Source organism: Ovis aries, chromosome 14, assembly GCF_016772045.2.
Source record: "Ovis aries strain OAR_USU_Benz2616 breed Rambouillet chromosome 14, ARS-UI_Ramb_v3.0, whole genome shotgun sequence".
In the NCBI taxonomy this organism is placed as follows: domain Eukaryota; kingdom Metazoa; phylum Chordata; class Mammalia; order Artiodactyla; family Bovidae; genus Ovis; species Ovis aries.
In genome coordinates this window covers 46,433,401-46,458,728 of record NC_056067.1, presented here as the reverse complement: position 1 = coordinate 46,458,728, position 25,328 = coordinate 46,433,401, and the positions used below count along the sequence as shown (strand labels likewise).

Below are 25,328 nucleotides of genomic sequence, written 5' to 3'. Positions count from 1 at the left end.
GAACACTACGGCCTGGGTGGGCTTCAGTGGCACCCCCGCCCTTCCCCCCACCCCCCAACCAATTCTGTAAGGAGTCTACGTGACAGGGTGTCCAGATGCATGGCCTCTGACAATCCTCAATATTTTCAAAAAATTTATTTATTTATTTTGGCTATGCCAGGTCTTAGTTGTGGCATGTGGGATCTAGTTCCCTGACCAGGGATTGAACTTGGGCCCCCTGCATTGAGAGCCCAGAGTCTTAGCCACTGGACCACCAGAGAAGTCCCTCAATTTTTTAATTCCTTCTATGAATGGAAAAAATAATCACTCAGGCTAGTTTATCCCCTTATCTGAGTACAGGGAAGTTGGCTTTCTTATGCAAATTATGACTTCTTATGCAAACTATGCTAGAGTCTGGTGAATTTATCAGGGGCTCTTTAAAGAGTTCTTTCCAAATGCGGCCACATGGAAATGTTACATTAGGGAAATAGTGGATTTTGAAAAAGAATAAAGAACCAATTTGTGCAGCTTAATCCTAAAGAAAATCAACCCTGAATATTCAGTGGAAGGACTGATGCTGAAGCTCCAATATACTGGCCACCTGCTGCAAAGAGTGAACTCATTGGAAAAGACCCTGATGCTGAGAAAGATTGAAGGCAAAAGGATAAGGGGGTGGCAGAGGATGAGATGGTTACATAGAATTATCAACTCAATGGACAAGAGCTTGAGCAAACTCTGGAAGATACTGAAGGATACTGCAATCCATGGGGTTACAGAGTCAGACAGGACTTGGTCACTGAACAACAAAATATCCTGTTAATGGCAGATGCATCAGCAAAGCTGAGAATTAACTATATCCTGTTTTAATTGATAGAAAAAATTGTTACAGATGAAAAAAAAAAAAAAAAACTGCTACAGATGATCTTAAGGCTCTGCTTAAATAAATAAATGTTCCCTGGTGGCTCAGATGGTAAAGAATCCACCTGCAATGTGGAAGACCTGGGTTGCTTGATCCTTGGGTTGGGAAGATCCCCTGGAGAACAGAATGGCTACCCACTCCACTATTCAGGCCTGGAGAATTCCATGGACAGAGGAACCTGGTGGGCTACAGTCCATGGGGGTCGCAAAGAGTCAGATACGACTGAGTGACTTTCACTTCACAACTTCCTTAGTGTTGCAATCAACTTAGCTTCTGGTCAGTCAGATGAAAAACTGAACCCTAAAAAAAATATTTTTATTGTTAAGATTCATATACTTATACAGGTGTCCTCCAGCCAAATACCACCACCAGGAACATTCCTGTAAAAGAACAAGTTGGGTTTACTGTTCGTTGCAGCAAAGAACACACACCATTGGGAACCATGGGGGTGTGTCCATAAGAAGGTGCTAGAAGGCTTGTTCTTGTGTTTATTGATTTAGAGAAGGTTTAAGGAAGTGAGGGTTTGTTCTGGGTTGGATGTAGTCAGGAATTAGGGCTAACTTTTTTTTTAAAGAATTGAAGTAAAGTTGATTTACAATGTTACGTTAGTTTCTGGTGCACAACAGTGAGTCAGATATATATGCACACACACATACACATATGTGTTCTTTTTCATATTCTTTCTATTCATATTCATATTCTTTCATATTGTGGTTTACTACAGGATATTGAATATAGTTCCCTGTGCCATACAGTAGGCCCTTGCTGTTTACAACTACATATATTAATAAATCTTGTCTCGGCAGGGGGGGTGTGGGGGGGGCAGAATAAAGCAAGGTTAAAATTGCAATTGGTAAAGAAATAGCAGTCATTCTTATTATCCAGGAACATGTTGGCATTTTGTGGTTTGAAAAATGTTCCTGTTTTATCTGTTTCAGTATTATTACAGATCTTGTTTTTGTCTTGACCCACTGGAGTCACATAGTTGCCTATCTGCTGTTGCTAAGTTGCTTCAGTCGTGTCTGACTCTTTGCAACCCTATGGACTGTAGCCTGCCAGGCTCCTCTGTCCACAAGATTCTCCAGGCAAGAATACTGAAGTGAAGTGGGTTGTCATGTCTTTCTCCAGGAGGTCTTCCCAATCCAGGGATCAAACCCAGGTCTCCCACATTGCAAGCGGATTCTTTACCATGTGAGCCACCAGGGAAGTGAGGTCACTGAAAGTCACCAGGAAAACACCAAGATGAAGCTGAAGGGACCTGAGCAGCTCCAGCACATCAGGGGCAGTCTGTTTCTATGGTACATAAAGGGCATAAATCTTAAGTGTACAGCTTGATGTCATTTTATCTACTGAGAAATATAAATAGAATAACGTATTGGGGGAATTTATCTCTATTTGCAGAGGCATGGCAGAAAACATATTTAAAAAGGAGTAAATAATAAGAGGTCCTTCTTATCTTTCGAATACGATTATTTGGTATGATTTAAAATGAAAACTATGCGCATCTCTAATAGCTCAGTTGGTATAGTCCATGGAGTTGCAAAGAGTCAGACAGGACTGAACAACTTTCACCTTCACTTTCCACTTTCAAATGAAAACTGTATCTAAACTTAATGTCAGCAAAACAATGAACACTGTAACACAGTTACAACACATGCTATCTGTGAAGAAAATAAGTCCAACATTTATAAATGTGTAATACCTGGCATCATCGACTCAATGGACATGAGTCTGAGCAAACTCCAGGAGATAGTGAAGGACAGGGAAGGCTGCCATGCTGCCGTCCATGGTGTTGCAGAGAGTCAGACATGACTGAGCAACTGAACGACAACAATACCTGGAATTATCAATACCTAGATTACTTTAAGGATCCTAAAAAAATCAGTGAGAAAACCCAAAAAGAAACAGAGAAAGTACGTGAATAAAAAAGCACTTTTAGGGAAATATGATTGGTCAAGAAACACATATGAAAAAAATGTGCTCAATTTGCTTGTAATCAGGGAAATACAGACACTCATCTTTAATAACTGAAGGGATTCAAAATTGGTACAAGGATGGGGCAACAATCTGGCAATATGTGAAGCAAAGTCTACACAGCACTTCTAGATATGCACCTTTGAGAAAATCTTGACTCTATAAAGAAAGAAAATACAAAAATGATATTTAATATAGCATTTTATTTCAATGAAAAATCATTTATGTCCTAATCACTGTTTAATGGAGTATTTCAGCATGTTTACTATATACACTACCAAGGACCAGGCTGAAAACGTTTCCCCTCTGTAGAAAAGCACTAGCCCAGTATTCAAGCCGAAAGCTGCTTTCAGAGTATGATGTGATGTGAGCTACGGAGAAAAGTGTCCTTCCTCACCCTTCCGCAACACACTCACTCACCATAATGTCTGAAATAACATCCTGCAAGACACTCACAGTGCTTATGGTAACATCTACCAGAATGGTTCACACTCTACAGGTGTTAAGGGATATTTGGAGTGAAAGAATTGCACAGCGAAGTAAATTTGAGATACATTGTGTTAAATGAAAATATATCTTGAATACATCTTTTAACAAGTTGGTAACAGGTGGTTGGATTTCCCCCCAAAATAGATACTTTATCCTTGCTTTCATTCATGATTTTCCCCATGATACCTTTTTTTCAAATATCCTCATGGATTAGTATCCCTGAAACAAACTTGTGGAGAATATTGGGTTAAGGTCTTGTGCTAGGTTAAACACAGGCCTTCTGGAGATATTTTGTGTTTGGAAAAGGCAAAACACTAGCCTATGAATGAAGACTGATTTTATAATAAATTCTAAATACAACTATTTAGAATTAATAGAATCGTCACAAATGAAGCTGGTCTAGATTTTGCTCTTTAGGAGTTATCCATGTCTAGTTTTATATCAGGACTATTTTACCTGTGCAAAATTAATTGCTAAAATCCTGTTAAGGATTATCTGTTTCTTAAGGCTTTCACCTATGCAACTATCAGATTTTTTTCCTTCAACAGGAACTTCATACACACATTTATTTGTTGGTCTGTTTGGGTTCTAGAGCAGTCAGTTGTGATAACATTCTTAGAGAAGAAAATGTAATCCCTCTATGTTTTGACATATATTGGAATATATATTGTACATACAAATAGTGTTCCTTTAGAATTAAAATAAAAATTTCTTGATAATCTATAGTTATGTCCCTTTTATCATTAATGCTGTTTCAAATTTCCTTTTCATTGATTAGACTTGCCAAGATATAGTCATTAACATTGGATTAAGTCTACTAGTATCTAACCCTTTAATTAATTTCTAACTTTACTTTGCTTTTCCTCTGTTGGTTTTACTTTGTTCTTTTTCTGGTTTCTTGACACAAAGGTTTACGCATTCCTTTAATACATTTATCCATGTGACAAGCCCAGCTTTGATGGCTTGCTGTGGAAAAGTGAAGATGAAGCCAAGGCCTACAAACAAGATTTTCTTAATGCATTCAGGGGCATAAGTTCCTCACTGAGTAGAATTTTGGTGACATCTGACAAGTTCATATATGCAGGAATCTTATTAACAATGATTTCTGAAGCAGTGTATAATTTGTTTTAAATATTTTATTATGGAAACTTTCAAACACATTAAAAAAAGTAAAAATATTAGAACAATGAACCCCCCATAAACAACCATTCTACTTCAGTAATTATTATTTTACCAATCTATTGATACTTTCTAGCTCCCTTTGCCAATTTTCTTTTGCTGGAATATTTTAATACAAATCTGGGTATCTTACCATTTCCTATATATTTATTTCTAATCATAAAATCTTTTATTTTTTAATAACCACATTGATATTATTATCAAGCTTCCCGGGTGGCACCAGTGGTAAAGAATCCACCTGCCAATGCAGGAGACCCGAGAGATTCAGGTTCAATCCCTGCATTGGGAAGATCCCCTGATTTAGGAAGATCCCCTGGAAAAGGAAATGGCAACTCACTCCAGTATTCTTGCCTGGGAAATCCCATGGACAGAGGAACCTGGTAGGATACAGTCCATGGATATAACTTAGTAACTAAACAACAAAACTAGTATTTCTAAAAGTCATTTAATACTCAGTGCATGTCCACATCTTCCCCAGTCTCCAAAATGTCTTTTTGCACTTTGTTCAATCTGGGTCCAAATAATGCCCACATATTGAATTTAGTTGATGTGCCTCAAGTCTTTTTTTAAAATCTGGTAACAACAACAACAACAAAAATCTGGTAACAGTGCCCTTCTTTTTTCATGCCACTCAATAGTTGAAGAAATCAGCTCATTTCTGGGAACTGTTTTGGGAATTTTATACATTCTGGATCTGCTTGGCTGCTTCCTGTGGTATCATTTACTTTGTTCATCTATTTCTCAAATTCTTGGGTTTAAAAAATTTTTTGATTTAAAAGTTTGATTCATTCTGTTCATTATTTTGGCAAGAAAACTTCATAGGTAGTGACATGTACTTCCTAATTGCATCATACCAGGAGGTGCATATTGTCTGACAGTTTCACTTTTATAGACGTTAAAATCAACCAAAGGAGATGGTCAGCTTGATAAATCCAATATAAAGTTCTCACTATAAACTCTTTCCCCAAATAATTTTAATATCCCTTGAAGATCACTTTCTGGACATTATTCTTTAAATTAGGAACTAGAAAATGATTTTTCTAACCCAAATATCATTTTTTCTTCTGTATTTACTGGTAAGATTTATTAAATTTTTAAAAAAAATAAACTTGATGAGTTTGGGTGACCCTGAGACTTGATTCACATGGAAAAAAAACAAAATAAATACTTTTCCCTTTATTTATTAGTTTTCAGAATGATGAGTTGGTACCCAAACATCTTCCCAAGCCGACCAAATCAGGCAGCCATAACCAAGTAAACTATCAAACTGCTATTGGTGTCATGTCAAAAAACCCAACTCCTACTGGTTGAAGATGGGATACTATGAGCATCAAAAAGTTTACTAGTTGTAATGGAATGTTTTCTTTCTTTCTACAAGAGTAACATATACACACACATGTGCACACACACATACACAATTATATTTCCAAGTGGTTTCTTTTTTTGCCATCTTTTTGACAGTTTCTAATTAATTTTGAATGGTGGTCAGAGAATACAGACTATAAAACATTTACCTTGTAATTTATTATGGGAAAACAATTTCATATTTCTCTTTGCTTCTTCAACCACTATATTCTTAACCTCATATTCATGAAATTCATCAGGTTTTTTTTTTTTCAGCATGAAATTTCTGATGTAGCTCAAGTGATGAAGAACTTCTCACATTCAATATAACCTCCTAGATTTTACCCAGAATAATCTTAAGTTTAGTAAGTGCTGGGCAGTGACAGAAGGCATTTCTATATTTATTACTTCTATAGGATCTTCCTTGCATATGAATTCACTAACACTAATGATGTTAATAACAACTATAGATATTTACAGAAAACATGCTATATGGCTGCTGTTTTTCCAAGTATTAACTACTCAAGCCTCACAATGATACAGCAGGCTGACTCTGAATTGGCCCCCGTGATCCCTTCCTCCTGGGATTCATACTCTTCTATAAGCCTGTTTCGTTGAGTGTAGGGCAGCCTAGTTCCTTGCTTCCAAGCAATAGAAGGTAGCAAAGGTAATGAAATGTCATTTCAATGATTAGAAACACAAGATGATAGCTTCTTCGATGCTAGCAGACTCTTGCTTTCTTGGATTGCATTCTCCAACGAGGCAAGCAGTTACGCTGAAGAGGCTCATGTAGCAAGGAACTGACTGAAGTCAGCCTTCAGCCAACAGCCAGCTAGAATCTGAAGACCTCAGTGCAACAGCCCTCAGGAAATTAATTTGGACAACAACAACGTGAGGTTAGAAGTGGATCTCTTCCCCAGTTGAACCTTCAGATGAGACTCAGTCATGGTTGAAACCTTGATTTTAGCCTTGCGAGAGGCCCTGAAGCAGAGGACCCAACTAAGTTATGCCTAGACTCCTGACCTATAGAAACTGAGATAATAAATGTGTATTATTTTAAGATACTAAGTTTGTGGTATTTTATTATGAAGCAATAAATAGCTAATATTCATAGATACTACTATCACCTTTTTACAAGTGAGCAAAAGGAGGCACAGAAATTTAAGTACCTATCCAATAATACACTGGTAATACAGTGGTGAAATGGTGATATAAGATAGATAAGGCTAAAGATTTTCCTGCATTCATTATATTATTTTCTCATAAGAATATCCTGAAGACAATGCTTGAATGGTGGTGGAAGCAACCATTAAAGCAACATTTTCTTCTGTAACATAAATATTTCATGCTTAATGATGAGCATCAAACAAATTCTCTCAAAAACGAATTTTCTGATGTTCTGTAACATAATGTGCATTTGAAAGCCTTGTATTAAATTACATTATGAATTTTCTGATGTTGAGTAAGGTGTGAATGTTGTCTAAAGGCCTTCTTACATTCCTTACATTTGTAGGGTTTCTCACCAGTATGAATTCTCTGATGTTGAGTAAGAAAAGAATAAAGTCTAAAAGCTTTACCACATTCCTTACATTCATAAGGTTTCTCTCCAGTATGAATACTCTGATGTTGAGTAAGTTGTGAGAGCAGTCGAAAAGGTTTTCTACATTCCTTACATTCATAAGGTTTCTCACCAGTATGAATACTCTGATGTTGAGTAAGTTGTGACAGCAGTCTAAAGGCCTTCCCACATTCTTCACATTCATAAGGTCTCTCACCAATATGAATGCTCTGATGGGAAATAAGTTGTGAGTAACTACTAAAGGTCTTCCAACACTCCATACATTCATAGGGTTTCTCACGAGTATGAATTCTCTGATGGCGAACAAGTTGTTGCCTTAATCTAAAAGTCTTCCCACACTCCTTACATTCATAGGGTTTCTCACCAGTATGAATACTCTGATGGACAGTAAGCTGTTGACATATCCTAAAAGTCTTTCCACATTCCTTACATTCATAGGGTTTCTCCCCAAAATGTATTTTCTGATGTATTCGAAGGTCTGGACCACATACGAAGGCTTTCCCACATTCCTTACATTCATAGAGCTTCTCAGAAGTATGAAGTCTTTGATGTCGAGTAAGGTGTGTACACTGCCTAAAGGTCTTCCCACATGCCTTACATTCATAGGGCTTCTCGCCAGTGTGAATTCTCTGATGTCGAGCGAGTTGCTGATGTACTCTAAAGGCCTTTCCACATTCCTTACATTCATAGGGCTTTTCACCAGTATGAAGTCTCTGATGCTGAGTCAGTTCTTGGAGGACTGTAAAGGCCTTCCCACATTCCTTGCATTCATAGGGTTTCTCACCAGTATGAAGTTTGTGATGTCTGATAAGGTGTGCACGCTGTCTAAAGGCCTGCCCACATTCCTTACATTTGTAAGGTTTCTCACCAGTATGAATTCTCAGGTGTTGACTAAGTGTTGAGCGACGAATAAAGGTCTTCCTACATTCCTTACATTCATATAACTTTTCTCCATTATGAACTCTCTGATATTCAGCAAGAAGATTATGCTTTTTGTAAGTGGTCATTTTTTCAGAAGCAATTTTCACTTGCCCAAAATATCCCTCTTGTGGTTCCTTTTGCCCCTCAATTTTGCTTTTGCATTCCCAATCACTTCTAAAAATGGAGTCTTGAAGGCTATAGCTTTTAACTCTTTCCATTATCTCCCACTGGAATGAATATACTTCATAAATGTCCTTTTCTGAAGATAAAATATTGGCACTGTATCTGGATTCCAAGTCTGAAAGAAAACAAGAAAGCAAACACACAATGTTTTCCTGTTCCAGAAGAAAGAAAACTATACAGAAATAAAAAGCACCTAAAATAATGCCTATTACTGAAACCAAGTAGGACCCTTTGGGGCTCCTAGGCATGGAAGCCTGTGTCCCCTGTTTCTTTGCAGAGAATAGACTCCAGCCTCCATGGACCTTCCCTAGATTCCAAAGGGAAAATCTGAACAGGTGCTAATCAGGGAAGGGAGAGGATGCAGAAACAAGAAAGGGGCAGTCAAGAAACAATACTGCAACCTTGGGTCAGAGTCCCGGTTCCACCACAAGGGATACACGTAACAGTATCTTTGAGCTCTTCTGCAAAACTAAAACCCCCAGCAACTGGAAGATGTTCCAGAGAGGTGGCAGTTTGATAACCTTCAGAAGCTCAACAAGACACCACCTGAGGCCAGATTAAAGGAACCAGTGAAGCTCTTCACGAGAACACCAGAGGCCAGATTAAATGAAAGGAATACAGGCCCTGCACACCCCCTGATCCTTATCAGTAACCCTGATCTTGAACTATTGCTATAAAACTCTCACCAACTCCTCCCAGGTTGGGACACACAATTTTTAAAGCACAAGCTCACTGTGTCCCCCTTTGCCTGGCAAAGAAATAAAGCTATTCTTTTCTACTTCACCCAAAACTCTGTCTCTGAGATTTGATTCACCACCAACATGCAGAGGCTGTTTTCAACATCATTACCAGTGAATGGATTAGACATCTCTAGAAGACACTGTATTCCTGCTAATAACACGTATGTGTACCTAAAAAACCCTATCTTCTGTAAAATTACACACCAAATATTAAAGTTTATGGGGAAAATAGGAAAAATATCTCCAAAACAATACCTCCAACAGAATTACAACATGAATGACAAACTGCTACTCAATGAAAATGACAGAAGCCATAAAAACAAGAAGACAGCTGCTAAGAGAAAATAACGGCCAATCCAGAGTTCTGTACTCCAAAGAACGAAGACAAAATTCTGTACCCTTTAAAAATGAAGACAAAATAAAGATAGTTTCAAATAAAACCTAAGAGAATTCATTGCCAACAGGCACAATAAAAGAAATACTAAAGGAAGTTCTTCAGGAACAGAGAAATGATTCTAAGCAGAAGCACTACAGTGCAGAAAAGAAAAAGGAGCACTGTAAAAGGTACCTGTGTAGGTAAATCTAAATCAGTATTAATAATAGTATTTAAATTAATACTCTATGGGGATCTAAATGTATAAAGAGTTAAGATAACTAACAACAGTAGAAAAAGTAGAGGATACCTAAGAAGAATTTAAATGTTATTAATGTCTCTACAATATTGAGAAATATATAAAGGAACTAATTTAAGGTACAATGCAGTAAGTGAAGAATACATGTGTTAACCTCTAGAGCAACTATTAAAGTGTGTATAACTAACACACTCAAGAGGCAAAAGCTAAAATAAAATATTTTAATTAATCCAAAACAGGCATGAGAGGGAAAAAAAGATAATGCTGAACAAAGAGAAAAAAGAAAGTGGATTTAAACCTAAATATATAAGGTTTATATATTTCCCTGGTGACTCAGACAGTAAAGAATTCACCTGCAATGCAGGAGACCTGGGTTCAAATCCTGGGTCGGGAAGATCCCCTGGAAGAGGGCATGGTAACCCACTACAGTATTCTTGCCTGGAGAATCCCCATGGACAGAGGAGCCTGGCGGGCCAACAGTCCATGGGGTGGCCTGCCCGGCAACAGTGCATGGGGTTGCAAGAGTCAGACATGACTGAGCAACTAAGCACAGCACATGTAAGAAAATTACTTAACTGCAGATGGATAAAATGCACCAACTAAAAGACAAAGATGCTCCTTATCCACACAGGGAGAAGGAGGCTGTATGAGTTGTTCAATCTGGGTAAAGAAAACATCCACTTGTGGAAGCAGCCTCAAGTGTGGAGGATTCAGACCGAGGAGCAGCCCAGCAATATATTCTGGGCAAACCCACCATGAATCTAACATCTGTCTATCTCCCACCAGTAATGTTCAAATCAAAGCCACTACCATATTCCACTGGGACAAATGAAATAGCCTCCTAATTGGTCTTCCTACTATTCATCTTGCCCCTATTTGGTCTATTCTCTAGCATGATACTTATAAGACAAATCAGCTCATGACATTCCCCTGCTTAGAAATCTCCAATGGCTTTCTATCACAATGCCTTCCCCTATGATACTCAAATTTTACATGACTTAGCCCTTACCTAACTTTCTGACTTCATCTTGTTACTCTACTTCTCACTTACCTTTTGAATAATCATCCTGGCCTTCCTCTTTTTTTTTAAATTATTGGAATACAGTTGCTTTATAATGTATTAGTTTCTGCTGTACAGCAATGTGAATCAGCTATATATGTTTAGATATATCCTGTCTTTTTTGGATTTCCTTCCCATTTAGGTTATCACAGAGCACTGAGTAGAGTTCCCTGTGCTATACAGTAGGTTATCATTATCTGTCTATTTTATAATAGTATCGATAGTGTAAATATGCCAGTCCCAATCTCCCAATTCATTCTACCTGAACTTCCCCCTTGGTAGCCACACATTTGTTCTCTACACTACTGTGTTTCTATTTCTGCTTTGCAAGTAAGATCATCAGGTAAGGATGATAACAAAAATTTGCATGCTGGCCTTTTTGCTGTTCCTCAAACATCAAAGTCTTTGCCCTCTGGCCCAAGGTCTCTGCATTTACTGTTTCATTAGGACTGTTCTTGCTTCTTGCTTTAGATATTCAAATGGTCTGAGCTCTTTTCGCATGTCTCCACTCAAAAATCATCTCTTCAAAAAGCCCCAACAGACCAAAATTCTGTCTACATCTCCTAATTTCTATCTCCTGTTCTCCTCACTTTTCTTAATAACACTTGTCACTACATAATACTATTCATTTACTTGTTAACTTAATGTCCTTACTCTTATTAAAATGTAAACCAGAAGACTGCTGGGAACTACCAGTCTTGCTCACACCTGTTCCACTGGTGTGTAGCACAGTGCTTGGTTCAGATTGGGCATGCAAGTATTGCTGAATAAATGAACCTATTTTTAGGCAAGCAAGTGTATGTATACTAGTTAGACTGGAAAGAAACTGGACCCTATACAGACATTGCTATGGACTGAATTTTGTCCCTCCAAAATACACCTAAGTCCTAAATACACAATGTGCCTATATTTGGAGACAGTGCTTTTAGGAGGCAATTAAGGTTAAATGAAGTAATAAGGGTGGAATCCTAATTCACAGGACTGCTGGACAGAATAGGACAGGACAGCACTGGTGGCCTTAACAGGAGGAAGAGAGAGATCTTTCTCTCTTCCTCATGTGAAGACAGTATGAGAATAGGGCCATCTGCAAGCCAGAAGAGAGCCCTCATCAGGTCCCCAAATCCTAACCTTGAACTTCTGGCCACCAGAATTGTGGGAAAATGCATTTCTGTTGTTTAAGTCACCTATTCTATGGTATTTTGTTATGGCAGCTGGAGCTGCCTAGTACAGGTTTAGATCATGATGAATTATAGTCATTGATCAAGAAAGAGAGTAGCTACTCTCTTGGCTCAAATCTTTTACCTATCACCCCCAACAGGACATTTTTATTTACTTTTTGTTTTGAAATAACTGCAGATTCACAGGATGCTGCAAAGAAAAGTATTGAGAAGTCTCACGACCCCTTCACCCTCCCTCTCAATGGGAACATCTTACAAACTATAGTACAATATTCAAACCAAGAATTTACCCTTGGAATAATCCATAGGGCTGATGTAGATTTCATCAGTTATACATACCCTCATGTATGTGTTTCAGAGAAGGCGATGGCACCCCACTCCAGTACTCTTGCCTAGAAAATCCCATGGACGGAGGAGCCTGGTAGGCTGCAGTCCATGGGGTCATGAAGAGTCAGACACGACTGAGCGACTTCCCTTTCACTTTTCACTTTCATGCATTGGAGAGGGAAATGGCAACCCACTCCAGTGTTCTTGCCTGGAGAATCCCAGGGACAGGGAGCCCGGTGGGCTGCCATCTATGGGGTCACACAGAGTTGGACACAACTGAAGTGACTTAGCAGCAACAGCATGTATGTGTTTGTAGACAGGTCTATGCAATGGAGTAGCCATCATGGTCAATAAAATAGTCCAAAATGCAGTACTTGGATGCAATCTCAAAAATGACAGAATGATCTCTGTTCGTTTCCAAGGCAAACCATTCAATATCACAGTAATCCAAGTCTACGCCCCAACCAGTAACGCTGAAGAAGCTGAAGTTGAATGGTTCTATGAAGACCTACAAGACCTTTTAGAACTAACACCCAAAAAAGATATCCTTTTCATTATAGGGGACTGGAAATCAAAACTAGGAAGTCAAGAAACACCTCTATAATTTTATTATTTCATAAATATTAATTAGAGTCATATGGTATAACCTTTTATGATTATTTTTTTCACTCAACATAACTTCTTCCAGGTTCACCCAAATTATCACATGTATTAAGAATATATTCCTTTTTGTTGCTGAGTGTTACTCCATGGTATGGATGTACTTTTTACCCATTTTTAATTGAGTTGCCTATCATTATAGTGTTGAGTTGTAGTGTATCAACTGGATGTTGGTCCTTTGTTTTACTACTATTTTCTCTCAGTCTATGACTTGCTTATTCATTTTTTTATTAGTATATTTTGATGAGATAATGTTTTTTATTTGGATAAATTATGACATTAATTTTTCATTTTTATGGTTACTGCTTTCTCCTAAGAAACTTTTGCCTAATATCAAGTCATTCCCCTATATTTTCCTCTAAAAGCTTTACATGCATGCTAACTCCCTTCAGTCATGTTGACTATGCAACCCTATGGACTGTAGCCCGCCAGGCTCCTCTGACCATGGGATTCTCCAGGCAGGAATACTGGAGTGGGTTGCCATACCTTCCTCCAGGGGATTGTCCCAAGCCAGGGATCAAACCTTTGTCTTAAGTCTTCTGCACTGGCAGGCAGGTTCTTTGCCACCAGCACCACCCTTGGAAGCCCATTTACATTTTGCTTTTATATTTTTTTACATATAAAATGTATACCTAGTTTTTAAATTTTTATTTTTTTATATTTGACTTTTAAGATTTTTTAATGTTTAGTTCTTATATTTAGGTCTAAAATCGATCTCAAATTAATTGTGATATGAGGTCAAGATTTTTTTCCCAAATTATTCCAGTGTCATTTGTTGAAATACTTTCCTTTTTCCATTGGAAGGCTCTGACACCTCTGTCAGTAAATAAATGACACTAAGTGCACGTGAGGTCTTCATCTAGGGTCTCTGTTCTGTTTGCTGATCCTTAGCCAATACCACAATGTCTTGAGTAATTTAGTTTTATAATATATCTCAAAGTATCTTGAAGTCATGTAGTCTAAGTTCTATAACATGTTCTTCCTTTTTTGAGATTGTTTTAGACATGCTATGTCCACTGGTTTTCCATATAAATTTTAGAATAAGTTTGTCAGTATCTACAAAATTTAAAAAAAGAGGTTCCTAGGATTGTGCCTGGAACTGTATTGCATCTCATCCCCAAAATGGTATCTTTCTATTCATCGGATCATCTTGGCAATGTTCCATGGCTTTTATTGTAGAGGTCTTGCACATTTTGTCAAATTTATTCCTTAGGATTTTATTTTCTGACCCTACTGTAAACTGACTTAATTTACTTTTTCTTAATTGACTTAACTTGAATTTTCCAATTTTTTTCCTATATAAAAACAAAACTGACTTTTGTAAGTTAACTTTGTATCCTGTGATCTTCACTTACTAGTTTGAGTAGATGTTGCTTTGATTCCTTAGGATTTTCTAAGTATATAATTATACCATCTCCAAATAGTTTTACTTCTTTCTTTTTGATCTTTATATCTCTTATTTCTTTTTCTTGCCTTATTGCAATGCTCAGACCTTCAATTTAATGTTAAGTAGATACAGGGAGACTGGGCATCCTTGCCTTTTTCAGTCTTAGGAGGGAACTCTTCAATCCAGCATGATAAAGTTAACGACGTAGTATTTTTTCAGCAGATGCCCTTTATCACACTGAGGAAGCTCCCTTTGATTTCTAGTTCCCTAAGAGCTTTTATCATGAATGGATATTGAATTTTGTCATATGCTATTTTTACACCCATGGAGATAATCAAATGATTTCTCACATTTCTGTTAATATGGTAAATTACACTGATTAATTTTCAAATGTTAAACCAAGCATAATTTCCTGGGGTAAACCCTATTTAGTCATCATTACTATATATTACTGGATTTAATTTTCCGATATTTTGTTAAGCATTGTACATCTATGTTCAAGAAGGACAGAAATTATCAAGGGTAGGGGGAAATTATAAACTTACATCCTTCATGAACATAGTGTAAAAATTAAAGTAGCCTCGTAAAATGAGTTGGAATGAATTCTTTTTCTGAAGGAATATGTGTAATACTGTACTATTACTTCCTTAAATATTTAATAGAATTCACCAGTGAAACTATCTGAGTCTAGCATTTTCTTTCTGGAAAGACTTCTGATAATGAACTTAATTGCTTTAGTAGATATGAAATTATGCATATTTTCTTTTTACTCTGTGTCAGATCTGGTAAGTTTATATTTTTCAAGGAATTTTTCCATTTAAGTTGTCAAATTTACTGGCATAAAGTTATTCATGATATTCACTCTTTTTTTAATATGGAACATGTCATGAATTTGCATGTCATCCCTACGCAGGGGCCATGTTAATCTTCTCTGTATTGTTCCAATTTGAGTGTATGTGCTGCTGAAGTGAGCACTCTTATTCTTTTAATGGATATAACATGTTAAGCGAAAACCTCTCTTTCCTGGTATTAGTAATTTATGTTGTCTCTCTTTTTTTCTTGATTAGTCAAGTTGGCGTTTATTAATTTTGTTGATCTTATCGCGAGATCAACTCTAAGCTCTGTTAAGTTTCTCTTCTTTTCTTTTTCTATTCTGTTGATTTTAACTCTTACATTATCATTTGTTTTCCTTTTACTGAGAACAGCTTTTTTCTTTGAAGTGGGAGAGAAATATGATGTGAGAAATAGAGAGTTGTAATCAAGGCCAGTAGGAAATTCCCTTGTTAGCCCAGGTTTAAAAGATTTTAATTTGCTTCCTAGGTCTTAGGCCTTTCCTCTACAGGCTTTTGAAGAGTGATCTGTAAATCTCAAGGGAATGTCTCTACCCTGACAAACTTGGCTATTACCTACAGTAATGATTTTCCCATGCCTACTCAACCCTCACTCACCAGGGTGGTGTCTTCCTATTCCTTCTCTCACAACCATCCAGGGCTCCTTCCCTTCATCCAATAAGGTAATCACATCTGGCTTAGACATGGAAGGACCTGCTTAAAATATAACGTGACATGAAATTATAAACCCCAAAGTCCTTAGGTTCAGATTTGGTTAAATTTATAATAAACTAGTAGTTCAAAATAGTATTTTATATATAAAGTCTAAGCACAAAGAAATGTTAGGAAGTTGAAAAACACTCACCTTAGGGTAACCTGAGGACCACTAAGAACAGACACCAGATAGTCAAGAACAGGTTTTAAAACAATTTAAACTCGTATAAGCTCTGCTGAGAGGCAGTCTTATTTAATAGCTAAGAACACAAAATATGGATCCAGATAGCACAGGTTCATCCTGCCTTTGTTGCTATCTTGCCTCAGCAAATTATTAACCTTCTGTGCCTAAATTTTCTCATCTGAAATAAGGATAATATAGTACATTTCTCATAGAGTTGTTGTGAGGATTAATTAATAATATACAATGTTCAGAATAGTACATAAGTACAAATACATACATTTATATACATGAAAGTGAAAGTGTCAGTCACTCAGTCGTGTCCAACTCTTTGTGACCCTATGGACTGTAGCCTGCCAGTCCATGGCTTCTCCGTCCATGCAATTCTTTGGGCAAGAATACTGGAGTGGGTAGTCATTCCTTTCTTCAGTGGATCTTTCCGACCCAGGGACTGAACCTAGGTCTCCTGCACTGCAGGCAGATTCCTTACCATCTGAGCTACCAGGGAAGCCTGTTATATATACACATAATATATGTGCATATTAGCAGTTGATTTCTATTGTTATCAATTGGCTGAGAGAAGAATAAGAGGCTTCCTGAGACATCCTCAGATATTTACTAGGATATTTGTTTAATATTAAATGTAAAGTTCTTAGATTTTTAACCTTCAACCACAAAGCAAGTAGAACTACATATGTCTGCTATACAAAACAGAATGCATTTACTTGAGTTTTAGATGAACTATAGGGATTCATCTCCTACTGTGTAAATTCTACAGGCTCCTCTTATTTTTAGAGAGATTCAGAATCCCTGTGTCTAGGTATTCTCTTCACAGGTGGATCAGAAAGAAGCTCCATCAATTCTTAGCTCAAATACATAGTGAATTCTGGTCTCTTGAACAATGTTTCTGTCAAAAAAAAAAAAAAAATTCCAGAATTCAAACCCAGCCCCTGTGTACTAAGGAAACATGGAAACAACCGAGCCTGAAGACAGTCTGAAGGACCTAGCCTGCTGAGCCTGAGAATGACAAGTGTTACAAGGAGGGTCCTATTTCCAACCTAACAAAGCTTACAACATTCCTTTGGAACAGAGAGAAAAAATTTTGTTCAGTTTCTCAAAACACAATCCTCAAATTGACAGAAGAGAAAGTCAGTATAATTTGAGATAAACTGCCTTACCTAGTGAGATGAAGTTGCTGTAATTCTCCCACATCACATCCCTATATAAGTCCCTCTGTGCTGAGTCCAAGAATTCCCATTCTTCCTGTGAGAAGTCAATGGCCACATCTCTGAAAGTCACTGAACCCTGAAAAAAATAAAACTCATGTATTACTTGTGAAAATACATGAAATATTTTTTATAAATAGAAAGAGAGGGGATCAATGATTGCATTGCAGAGACGGAGGGAGCACAGAGCAAGCACATTTATTTATTTGGTATTTCTTTCTGGTTGTGCTGGGTCTTCGTTGCTGTGCTCTGAAGCAATTTCTCTAGTTACAGTGACTGGGGGCTACTCTCTAGTTGTGGTGCATGGGCTTCTCATTGCAGTGGCTTCTCTTGTTGCCGCCACATATTCCAGGGCTTGCAGGCTTGGTAGTTGTGGCACATGGGCTTAGTTGCCCAGATGCCCTGTGGCATCTTCCCAGACCAGGGATCAAACCCATGTCCCCTGCATTGGCAGGTAGATTCTTAACCACTGGACCACCAGAGGAAGCCCAGAGCAAGCAAATTTATGCCATGTGAATTAGACAGTAAGAAAATTAGCATCACTGAAACAGTGCTACATGTTATGAACCATCCTGTGACTGCAGATAAGATTAAATTTTTACCCAAAAATATCTGGAAAGGAATAAATTAACCAAAAGAAGTCCCAATGAAATGAAACAGTGCACACAAGCCTTCAGCAAGCTATTTCTCCACCACAAATTCTTAAGAAGTATGAGATCTTCTATCCTCTTTTTCCTTCACTGATAATGAAAAAATATTGATAAAAATTTCTCCCAAATGTACTACAAAATCTCTAAGAAAATGACTCCAGTTCATCATAAAGTCAGATTTTATTATAAGCACTTTGCCTATTATGACCAATTCTTTATTTTTTAAAATTTGCTACATGGCAGTCGACATTTCGAATGCATTAAATTCAATCTTCTTTCACTCTCTCTTTAGATTTCTGGATTCAATACAATCTCAAAAATCTTCCTCAATGCTCACATTCTACACTATTACTTACACTCAGGGACGGAGGCAGGCTACAGTCCATGGGGTCACAAAGAGTCGGACATGACTGAGCAACTGAGTTATCTGCACAAATAATACACTATTTATGCATCTGTATGATCTTCTTAGCTCTTCATCATTCATCATCCCTCACTGAACATCTTTCCTCACTTCTGAGTTAGAGAGTGTGTGCGTGTTTAGTCGCTCAGTCGTGTCGGATTCTTTGCAATCCCCACAGACTGCAACTCACCAGGCTCCTCTGTCCACAGTATTTCCCAGGCAAGAATATTGGAATGGGTTGCCATTTCCTCCTCCAGGGGATCTTCCCGACCCAGGGAGGCCCAGATTGAACCGAGTCTCTTGCATTGCAGATTCTTTACCATCTTAGCCACCAGGGAAGCCCCAAGTGTTAAAAATAGCACTCTGGATCATGATTATCAATGAGGAGTGATTTTACTTCCAAGAAGACATCCAGCCACGTCCGGAGACAATTCTGATTGGCACAACTGGGGAGAGTGGGTGTGAGTGTTAGAAGCATCCAATAAATGTCTAACATGGATACCTGTTAGACATCCAACAATGCAGAGGACACTCCGCCAGAGTAAATGATTCTCTGGCTTAAAATAGTACAGTTGACACTTGAACAACAAGGATTTGAAATGCATGGTACCAGTTCTATGTGTATTTTTCTCAGTCATAAATACTACGGTATGATGCAATTCTAGGTTCACTGAATCTATGGATGTGGAACTCCAGATAATGAGGAATTCCAGATACGAAGGGATGGCATACACAGAGGACCAGATGTTCAACTGCCCAGAGGGTCAGCACCCCTCATCCCTGCACTGTTCAAAGATCAACTTTAGTTCCAAAATTGAGAAACCCTGCTCGAAACCAGCACATCTGGTAACACTGTACAATGGACTCTGCTCCTGGTATTCTTCTCTCAGGGTTTCCTGGAGATAATTCTTGACCTATTTGCTGTCCAGTTCTGATCACCTCCTACTCAACCCGCTTGTGAGGGAGGGATCCTAAACAGTATGAGATGACTGAATATCTGACACCTGATAGATGTGACTGATGGCAGTTTATTAGTCACATATACTCCAGCCCAGGAAAGGAAGATATTACACGTCATACAGGGCCACACAGGGGATGTACTCAGGAATAGGGTGAACAAGCAGGATCTGTGGGAGGCAGGCTTTATAGTGAAAAGAGGATGATGGATTCCGTGGCCAATGCAGGATGATGTGACGGCTTGTTTGAATAATTCTGTGGGCTGGCAGGGAGGTGACTTACTAGGTTAAAGACCAGGAGAGGTTCAGCTGGTCTGGTGAATAGAGGAACTAGCCAGGTAAATGGGGGCCCCATCTGGGGAGAGCAGGGAAACTCTTAGTTAGGTCTCTGGAGCCTTGACAAGATATCAAGGCAGCATATGAAATTTTAAGCCTCACAAAACGAGGCCTCAATCAAATCCCTACCTCTTCCACCCTCTACAAAGCCTTACATACCATAATATTTCAATGCACTGATATTTTAGCCAACACAAAATCTCATTACATATTTAAAAAACTCAGGTTTGTGGAGAAGTTTGGCGTTTTCCCTATCAGCAGTCAAATAAGACGAAATTCTCTTTCATCAAACCGCAAGATTTTCAAGGAAAGGCCAAAGAGGGATCTCCCACTTAGTATCAATAATCCACTGCTGAAAATCAAGACATTCTAACACTACATAATTTTCCCACTATTTTGGGTGGGTGTCTATTTTCCTACCATTTTAAAGCAAAGAATTATATTGCATTATACATTAATTCCAACCCTCCCACTAGCTTCACATTTCCCCCAGGACAGAGCTCCAGTACACATGGGTCATGCACATATGATATCTTTGGCTTTCGTATTTTCTTTTAGCTTTGCTATTTCTTTTACCAAATGTTTTTTTCTCACTTGCTTTGTTTCTCCACAGTTTTCTTCAATACTTTTCCAACTTTTTAGGAACTCATTTTACAAAATGACAAAAGCAGGGGCTATGTGGGAAATGCACCATGAAAGTGCATTTCTAATAAGAACAGAACAGAGGAATGACTCAGACTCTGTATGATGCTCTTATGCCTCCCCTTCCACCAGCAACACCAATTATACACATCCCCTTTGATGACATTTGCAAGCATTTCAAAACATCTGCAGATGGTTCTAATGGTTCAGCAATTGTATTTGGAATACAACAAGACTTCCTGTATATTGTTTTCTGTTTTTTAAATAAAAAAAGTTACACTGAACTATATGATTTCACTTATATAAAGTCCTCAAAATAAGCAAAATTATTATAGGGTAATCAAGGTCAGGGTTACTTTTGGACGGGGGTAGAAAGTAACTGAAAGAGGGGTATATGAATGCCAATAACATTCTTCTTCTCCTGAGGGCTGATACAACAGAAATGCTCAATTTATGAAAATTCATTTAGCTGCACACTTAGGATTTGAGCACTATTCTCTATGTATGTTTTGCATCAATAAAAAGTTCTAAAAAACTTTAAAAAGATGTTAAATTCTATATTGGGGATGTAAATTTTTGTTGCTGCTGTTTGTTTGTTTTTGGCCATGCCACATGGCATGTGGGATCTTATTTCCCCGACCAGGAATTGAACCCATGTCCCCTGTAGCTAGAAGTGCAGAGTTTTAACCACTGGACCACAAAGGAAGTCCCTGGGGATGTAAATTGTTTCCATATAGAACCAGACCAAAAATCACTGTTTTCAGAGAAATACGCTTTCGTTGAAGTTTAGGTATTAAAATAAAAAACTAAGATAAAAAATGTTAACAGGAGGACATTTGGCAGGAATTACCTGCTTTTTTCTTAAGGCAATTTACTTTTGCTCCCTCATGGCTCTTGACAGAAGATGGTCCACATTAGTGGAAAAATAGAGAAGGGCACACAGAGAGGACACTGGGCTATTTGTCTCCAAATCTCACAGGAATGAGAGGGACTAGAATAGGTTATTGAATGGAGTTCCATTAAACAGAAGTTTCAGAATAAGGAATGAGTATGTATACATGGTCTAGAAATAGGTAATATTTCAAAAAGGAAGAAGAAACATCAACTTACATGGGCCATTGTTTTGAACTGCAAGCACCGGTCAGTCCTTTTCAAGATTTCTGTTGGAGATCTGCAGAGTTCAGATAAGCCAGATCTGGAAGAAGACAAAGCAGCAATAAAACCAGAGGTGTGTCAGAGCTCCCCCAAATGACTTATGTTAGCTTTATGAGTTTTTCTCTTCCATTCTGGCTTCCAAAATACTCCTTACCACGCTCATATTCAAACTGGAGGACAGCACAGGGAGTCTAAAGAAATCTAAGCTTTGATGTGTACACATGCTCTGTCTCATCCCACTCTCTGTGACTCCATGGACCTTAGCCCGCCAGGCTCCTCTGTCCAAGGGATTTCCCAGGCAAGAATATTGGAGTGGGGTTGCCATTTCCTATTCCAGGGGATTTTCCCAGCCCAGGGATCCAACCTGCATCTGCTTGGCAGGCAGATTCACCACCCAGACACCTGTGAAGCCCATGTGTTAAGAATACTACCTATAAAAGACAGACAGAAAGTCCCTGACTGATGTCTTTTAGGCACTGATAGCAGTCTCATGACTGCTTCCTTTCACAGCATCCTAGCAAATGCATTTATTTTGCTTCTGAACCAATACTTTGAGCCAAGATGCTTATGAAGTCCTCCAACTGCTACTAGATCTTCTTGTCCTACTAGTCTAACTGTGCAGGTAACATCATCAAAATAAAAACTATAAGGCATAAATCTTATTGTATGAAATCCATGCACCTCCATAGAGACCTCATAGCTATACTCTGGATGTAACTAGACAGTGTTTGCTATCATTAGATCAATATCTTCCCCTCATGATGGACTGGGCTTCCCAAGTGGCGCAGTGGTAAAGAACCCACCTGTCGATGCAGGAGACACAGGAGACATAGGTTTGATTCCTAGGTAGGAAAGATTCCCTGGAAGAGGAAATGGTAGCCTTCTCCAGTATACTTGCCTGGAAAATCCCATGGACAGAGGAGCCTGGCGGGCTACTGTCCATGAGGTCACAGAGTTGGACACGACTCACTACGCATTACTACTACTGATGCTGCTGCTGCTAAGTCACTTCAGTCGTGTCCGACTCTGTGCGACCCCATAGACAGCAGCCCACCAGGCTCCCCCGTCCCTGGGATTCTCCAGGCAAGAACACTGGAGTGGGTTGCCATTTCCTTCTCCAGTGCATGAAAGTGAAAAGTGAAAGTGAAGTCGCTCAGTCATGTCTGACCCTTAGCGACCCCATGGACTGCAGCCCACCAGGCTCCTCCATCCATGGGATTCTCCAGGCAAGAGTACTGCAGTAGGGTGCCACTGCCTTCTCTGACTACTGATGATGGATTACTAAGTAGAGTGGGAAAGATTTAAGTATACATAATGATGAGATTTGGTATACTGTTGCAATTACTAACATAGGCTTTGCTGTCAAACTTCCAGGATAGAAATCTCAGCTCTCATAGTTATCAAGCTGTATTACCTTAAACACGTTACTTTGCAGTCTTAGAGTCCTCCTATAAAAAATGGTGATAACTATAGATTCTATCCCAAAGCATTGTTATGAGTATTAAATAAGACTCTACATATATATGCACTAAAGTTGCAAAAAAGAATAATACTACATACTTCTTCCCACAAATATTAAAGAAAATTCTCTTCTGCTTTCTTTATTCTTCCACAAAAAACATTTGAGCTTCTCACCCCCACTCTTCCTCATAATGCTAATGAATTTCAAAACTTCAGGTTGGTAGGCAATTCCTCTTGAATAACAACAATTTACAAAAGGACAGACAGTATGAGGATGGATGAAGCACACATGGCAAAATCCTCATAATTTTTGGATCTGGGTGATGAGGAAAAACATGGAATTACGATTTAATAATAACAAGTAAATCTATTGAGCATTTATGTGTCAAGCATTATCTGAGGACTTTACATATATTAATTCACCTATTCATAGCAATCCTATGCAGTAGGTTCTATTATTATCCTCCTTTTACAGATGAAGGAATTAGTGGTGCAAAGAGATGAAATGAACTGCCCCAACTTCACCCAGTTCTAAGTGGCAAGTTAGGATTAGAATCCAGGTAATTCAGCTCCATAACTCATCCTATTGCCACTATACTAAGCTCCCTTTCATAAGATCACATAAATACGTGATCTGAAACACACACAGGCTGTCAAAAATTTCAAGCCACTCGTCAAATTTCTATACTGTTTTCCTTCCTTCCTACTATTTCCCTTCTCTTGTTAACACAGATTTCTCTGTTAACAATCTATCACCTTGAAACTCCTAAAGGCTAAGACTGAAAAGCTAAGACTTTGTCACCAATCAAACATTCTCCTATCTTTTCCTGCTTTTGACCTCAGGGCAGCGGAAAACATCAAGGACACCTAGGGTATGATTCCAATTAAACTGTAATCTTCTCAATAAATGACAGCCTAAAATAATGCTATGCAGTTAGCCTCCCTGTATGACCTGCAGATCACTTAAACTATTAGAAAGCAGCAGCTCACAGGCGGAATGAAATGACTGCCAAGTGCTCATCTGAATAGCCAATGGAGAGGAAGAACAAAATACCAGGCCAATGGGTAGGATATTTCAGCCGGCTAGTCAAAGCCTAACCAGCTAAAGACTACCTGAAATAAGCCTGCAGAGTCCAACAAAATAGGACTGACTCAAGAGAAGGAGGAAATTCCTTGGAATGTGACAGAGGATAGGGATAAGAAAAGCCCCTCTGTAAACAGCTGTGCTCCAACTGAAGGATTCTGAGGCTGTGGGGAAACCATTCTGGAATGACCGCTGCTACTGAAGTGAGAGAACAAGATAGGCAAGGACTAACTGGAGATTGAGTGCTATTAGTGAAGTGAGGGTAATTTAGCAAGCGGGTATCTACCGAAATAAAATAAAAACAGTCAAGGCAGGTCTAACACTGGTAAGAAAGCTATAAACTCTCAAAAAGGGAGTCTTTATGGCGTTTTACAACTGCTGCCTGACCTATGCAGTAGCGACGTTTTCTATTAACTGCGTAGTTGGTTTTGTCTGTCTTTTCTCTCTCAACAAGATGAACGGCAGGATTGCTTTTCGTCTTAGTCTGACCTATTTTCACTTCTTACAAGTATCCCCGGGTCTAGAAAAAGAATTGAAATTACACTTCATGGAACAAAGAGCAAACATCATATAGATTTCCTCCTTTCTAAAGATTGGGGGACGGTGACGGGAATCGACGCAGTGAGCCTTTTTCCCAAGCTCAGCCGGGCCAGACTAAGGACACACCCCCGCTACGACCCTCGCTCCCACCATCCATCACACACACTACCCGATAAAATAAGTGGGAGCCTGGGGTGAAGCCGTGCCTTCCCGGCATCGGAGAGAATGGCCGAAGTACAATGGCCAGGGCTGGAGCTGTCTCCGAATTCAAGAGCGCTGCCTTGGGAGGGAGCTCTTGTTAAGCTCTGGTTCTGAGAGCTGTTGTTCTGCGTCTTTTTGTTACAGGCCTTCACTGTGGGGTTCGTAAATCTAACTCGGAGCCATTCTGGGCCGCTGCATCTGCGCGGCCCTGAAGCAGGAGGACAGAGGACGCAACAGAGCACCCAGTGTCCGGGTAGCGTCACAAACTACAGTCACTGCAGCCGGGTGCACACAGAGACCGCGCCGCCCCCGCGCCGCCCCCGCGCCTATTTCCTCAGTGCACGAGACCAACTCACCTCTCCGAGCCGAAACCAGCAAGGAAGCCGGAAGGAAACTAG

The 25,328-nt window shown here is 38.9% G+C and overlaps 1 protein-coding gene and 1 non-coding gene across 8 annotated transcripts in view; both read right to left on the bottom strand.

Moving 5' to 3' along the window:
* Positions 1-4,482: 4,482 nt before the first annotated feature.
* The window catches only part of LOC101122457 (zinc finger protein 14 homolog), an 86,969-nt gene continuing 66,123 nt past the window's right edge, over positions 4,483-25,328 (bottom strand). The window contains exons 1-6 of one of the 7 annotated variants that reach the window (XM_060398537.1): positions 25,287-25,326; positions 22,448-24,709; positions 21,600-21,684; positions 17,455-17,581; positions 16,000-16,098; positions 4,483-8,682 (exon numbers count right to left, since the gene is read on the bottom strand). In XM_060398537.1, coding sequence (XP_060254520.1) covers positions 7,316-8,682; positions 16,000-16,098; positions 17,455-17,581; positions 21,600-21,684; positions 22,448-22,587 — 1,818 coding nt within the window. In that variant the 5' untranslated portion in view covers positions 22,588-24,709; positions 25,287-25,326 and the 3' untranslated portion in view covers positions 4,483-7,315. Of the gene's footprint in view, positions 8,683-15,999; positions 16,099-17,454; positions 17,582-21,599; positions 21,685-22,447; positions 25,327-25,328 lie in introns of those variants that run through there. The other 6 variants (XM_060398536.1, XM_060398538.1, XM_060398539.1 and 3 more) reach the window with 6 other exon arrangements.
* Positions 15,420-15,526, bottom strand: LOC114118152 (U6 spliceosomal RNA). Its single transcript, XR_003591695.1, has one exon. It is a non-coding gene; the product is annotated as a U6 spliceosomal RNA (small nuclear RNA).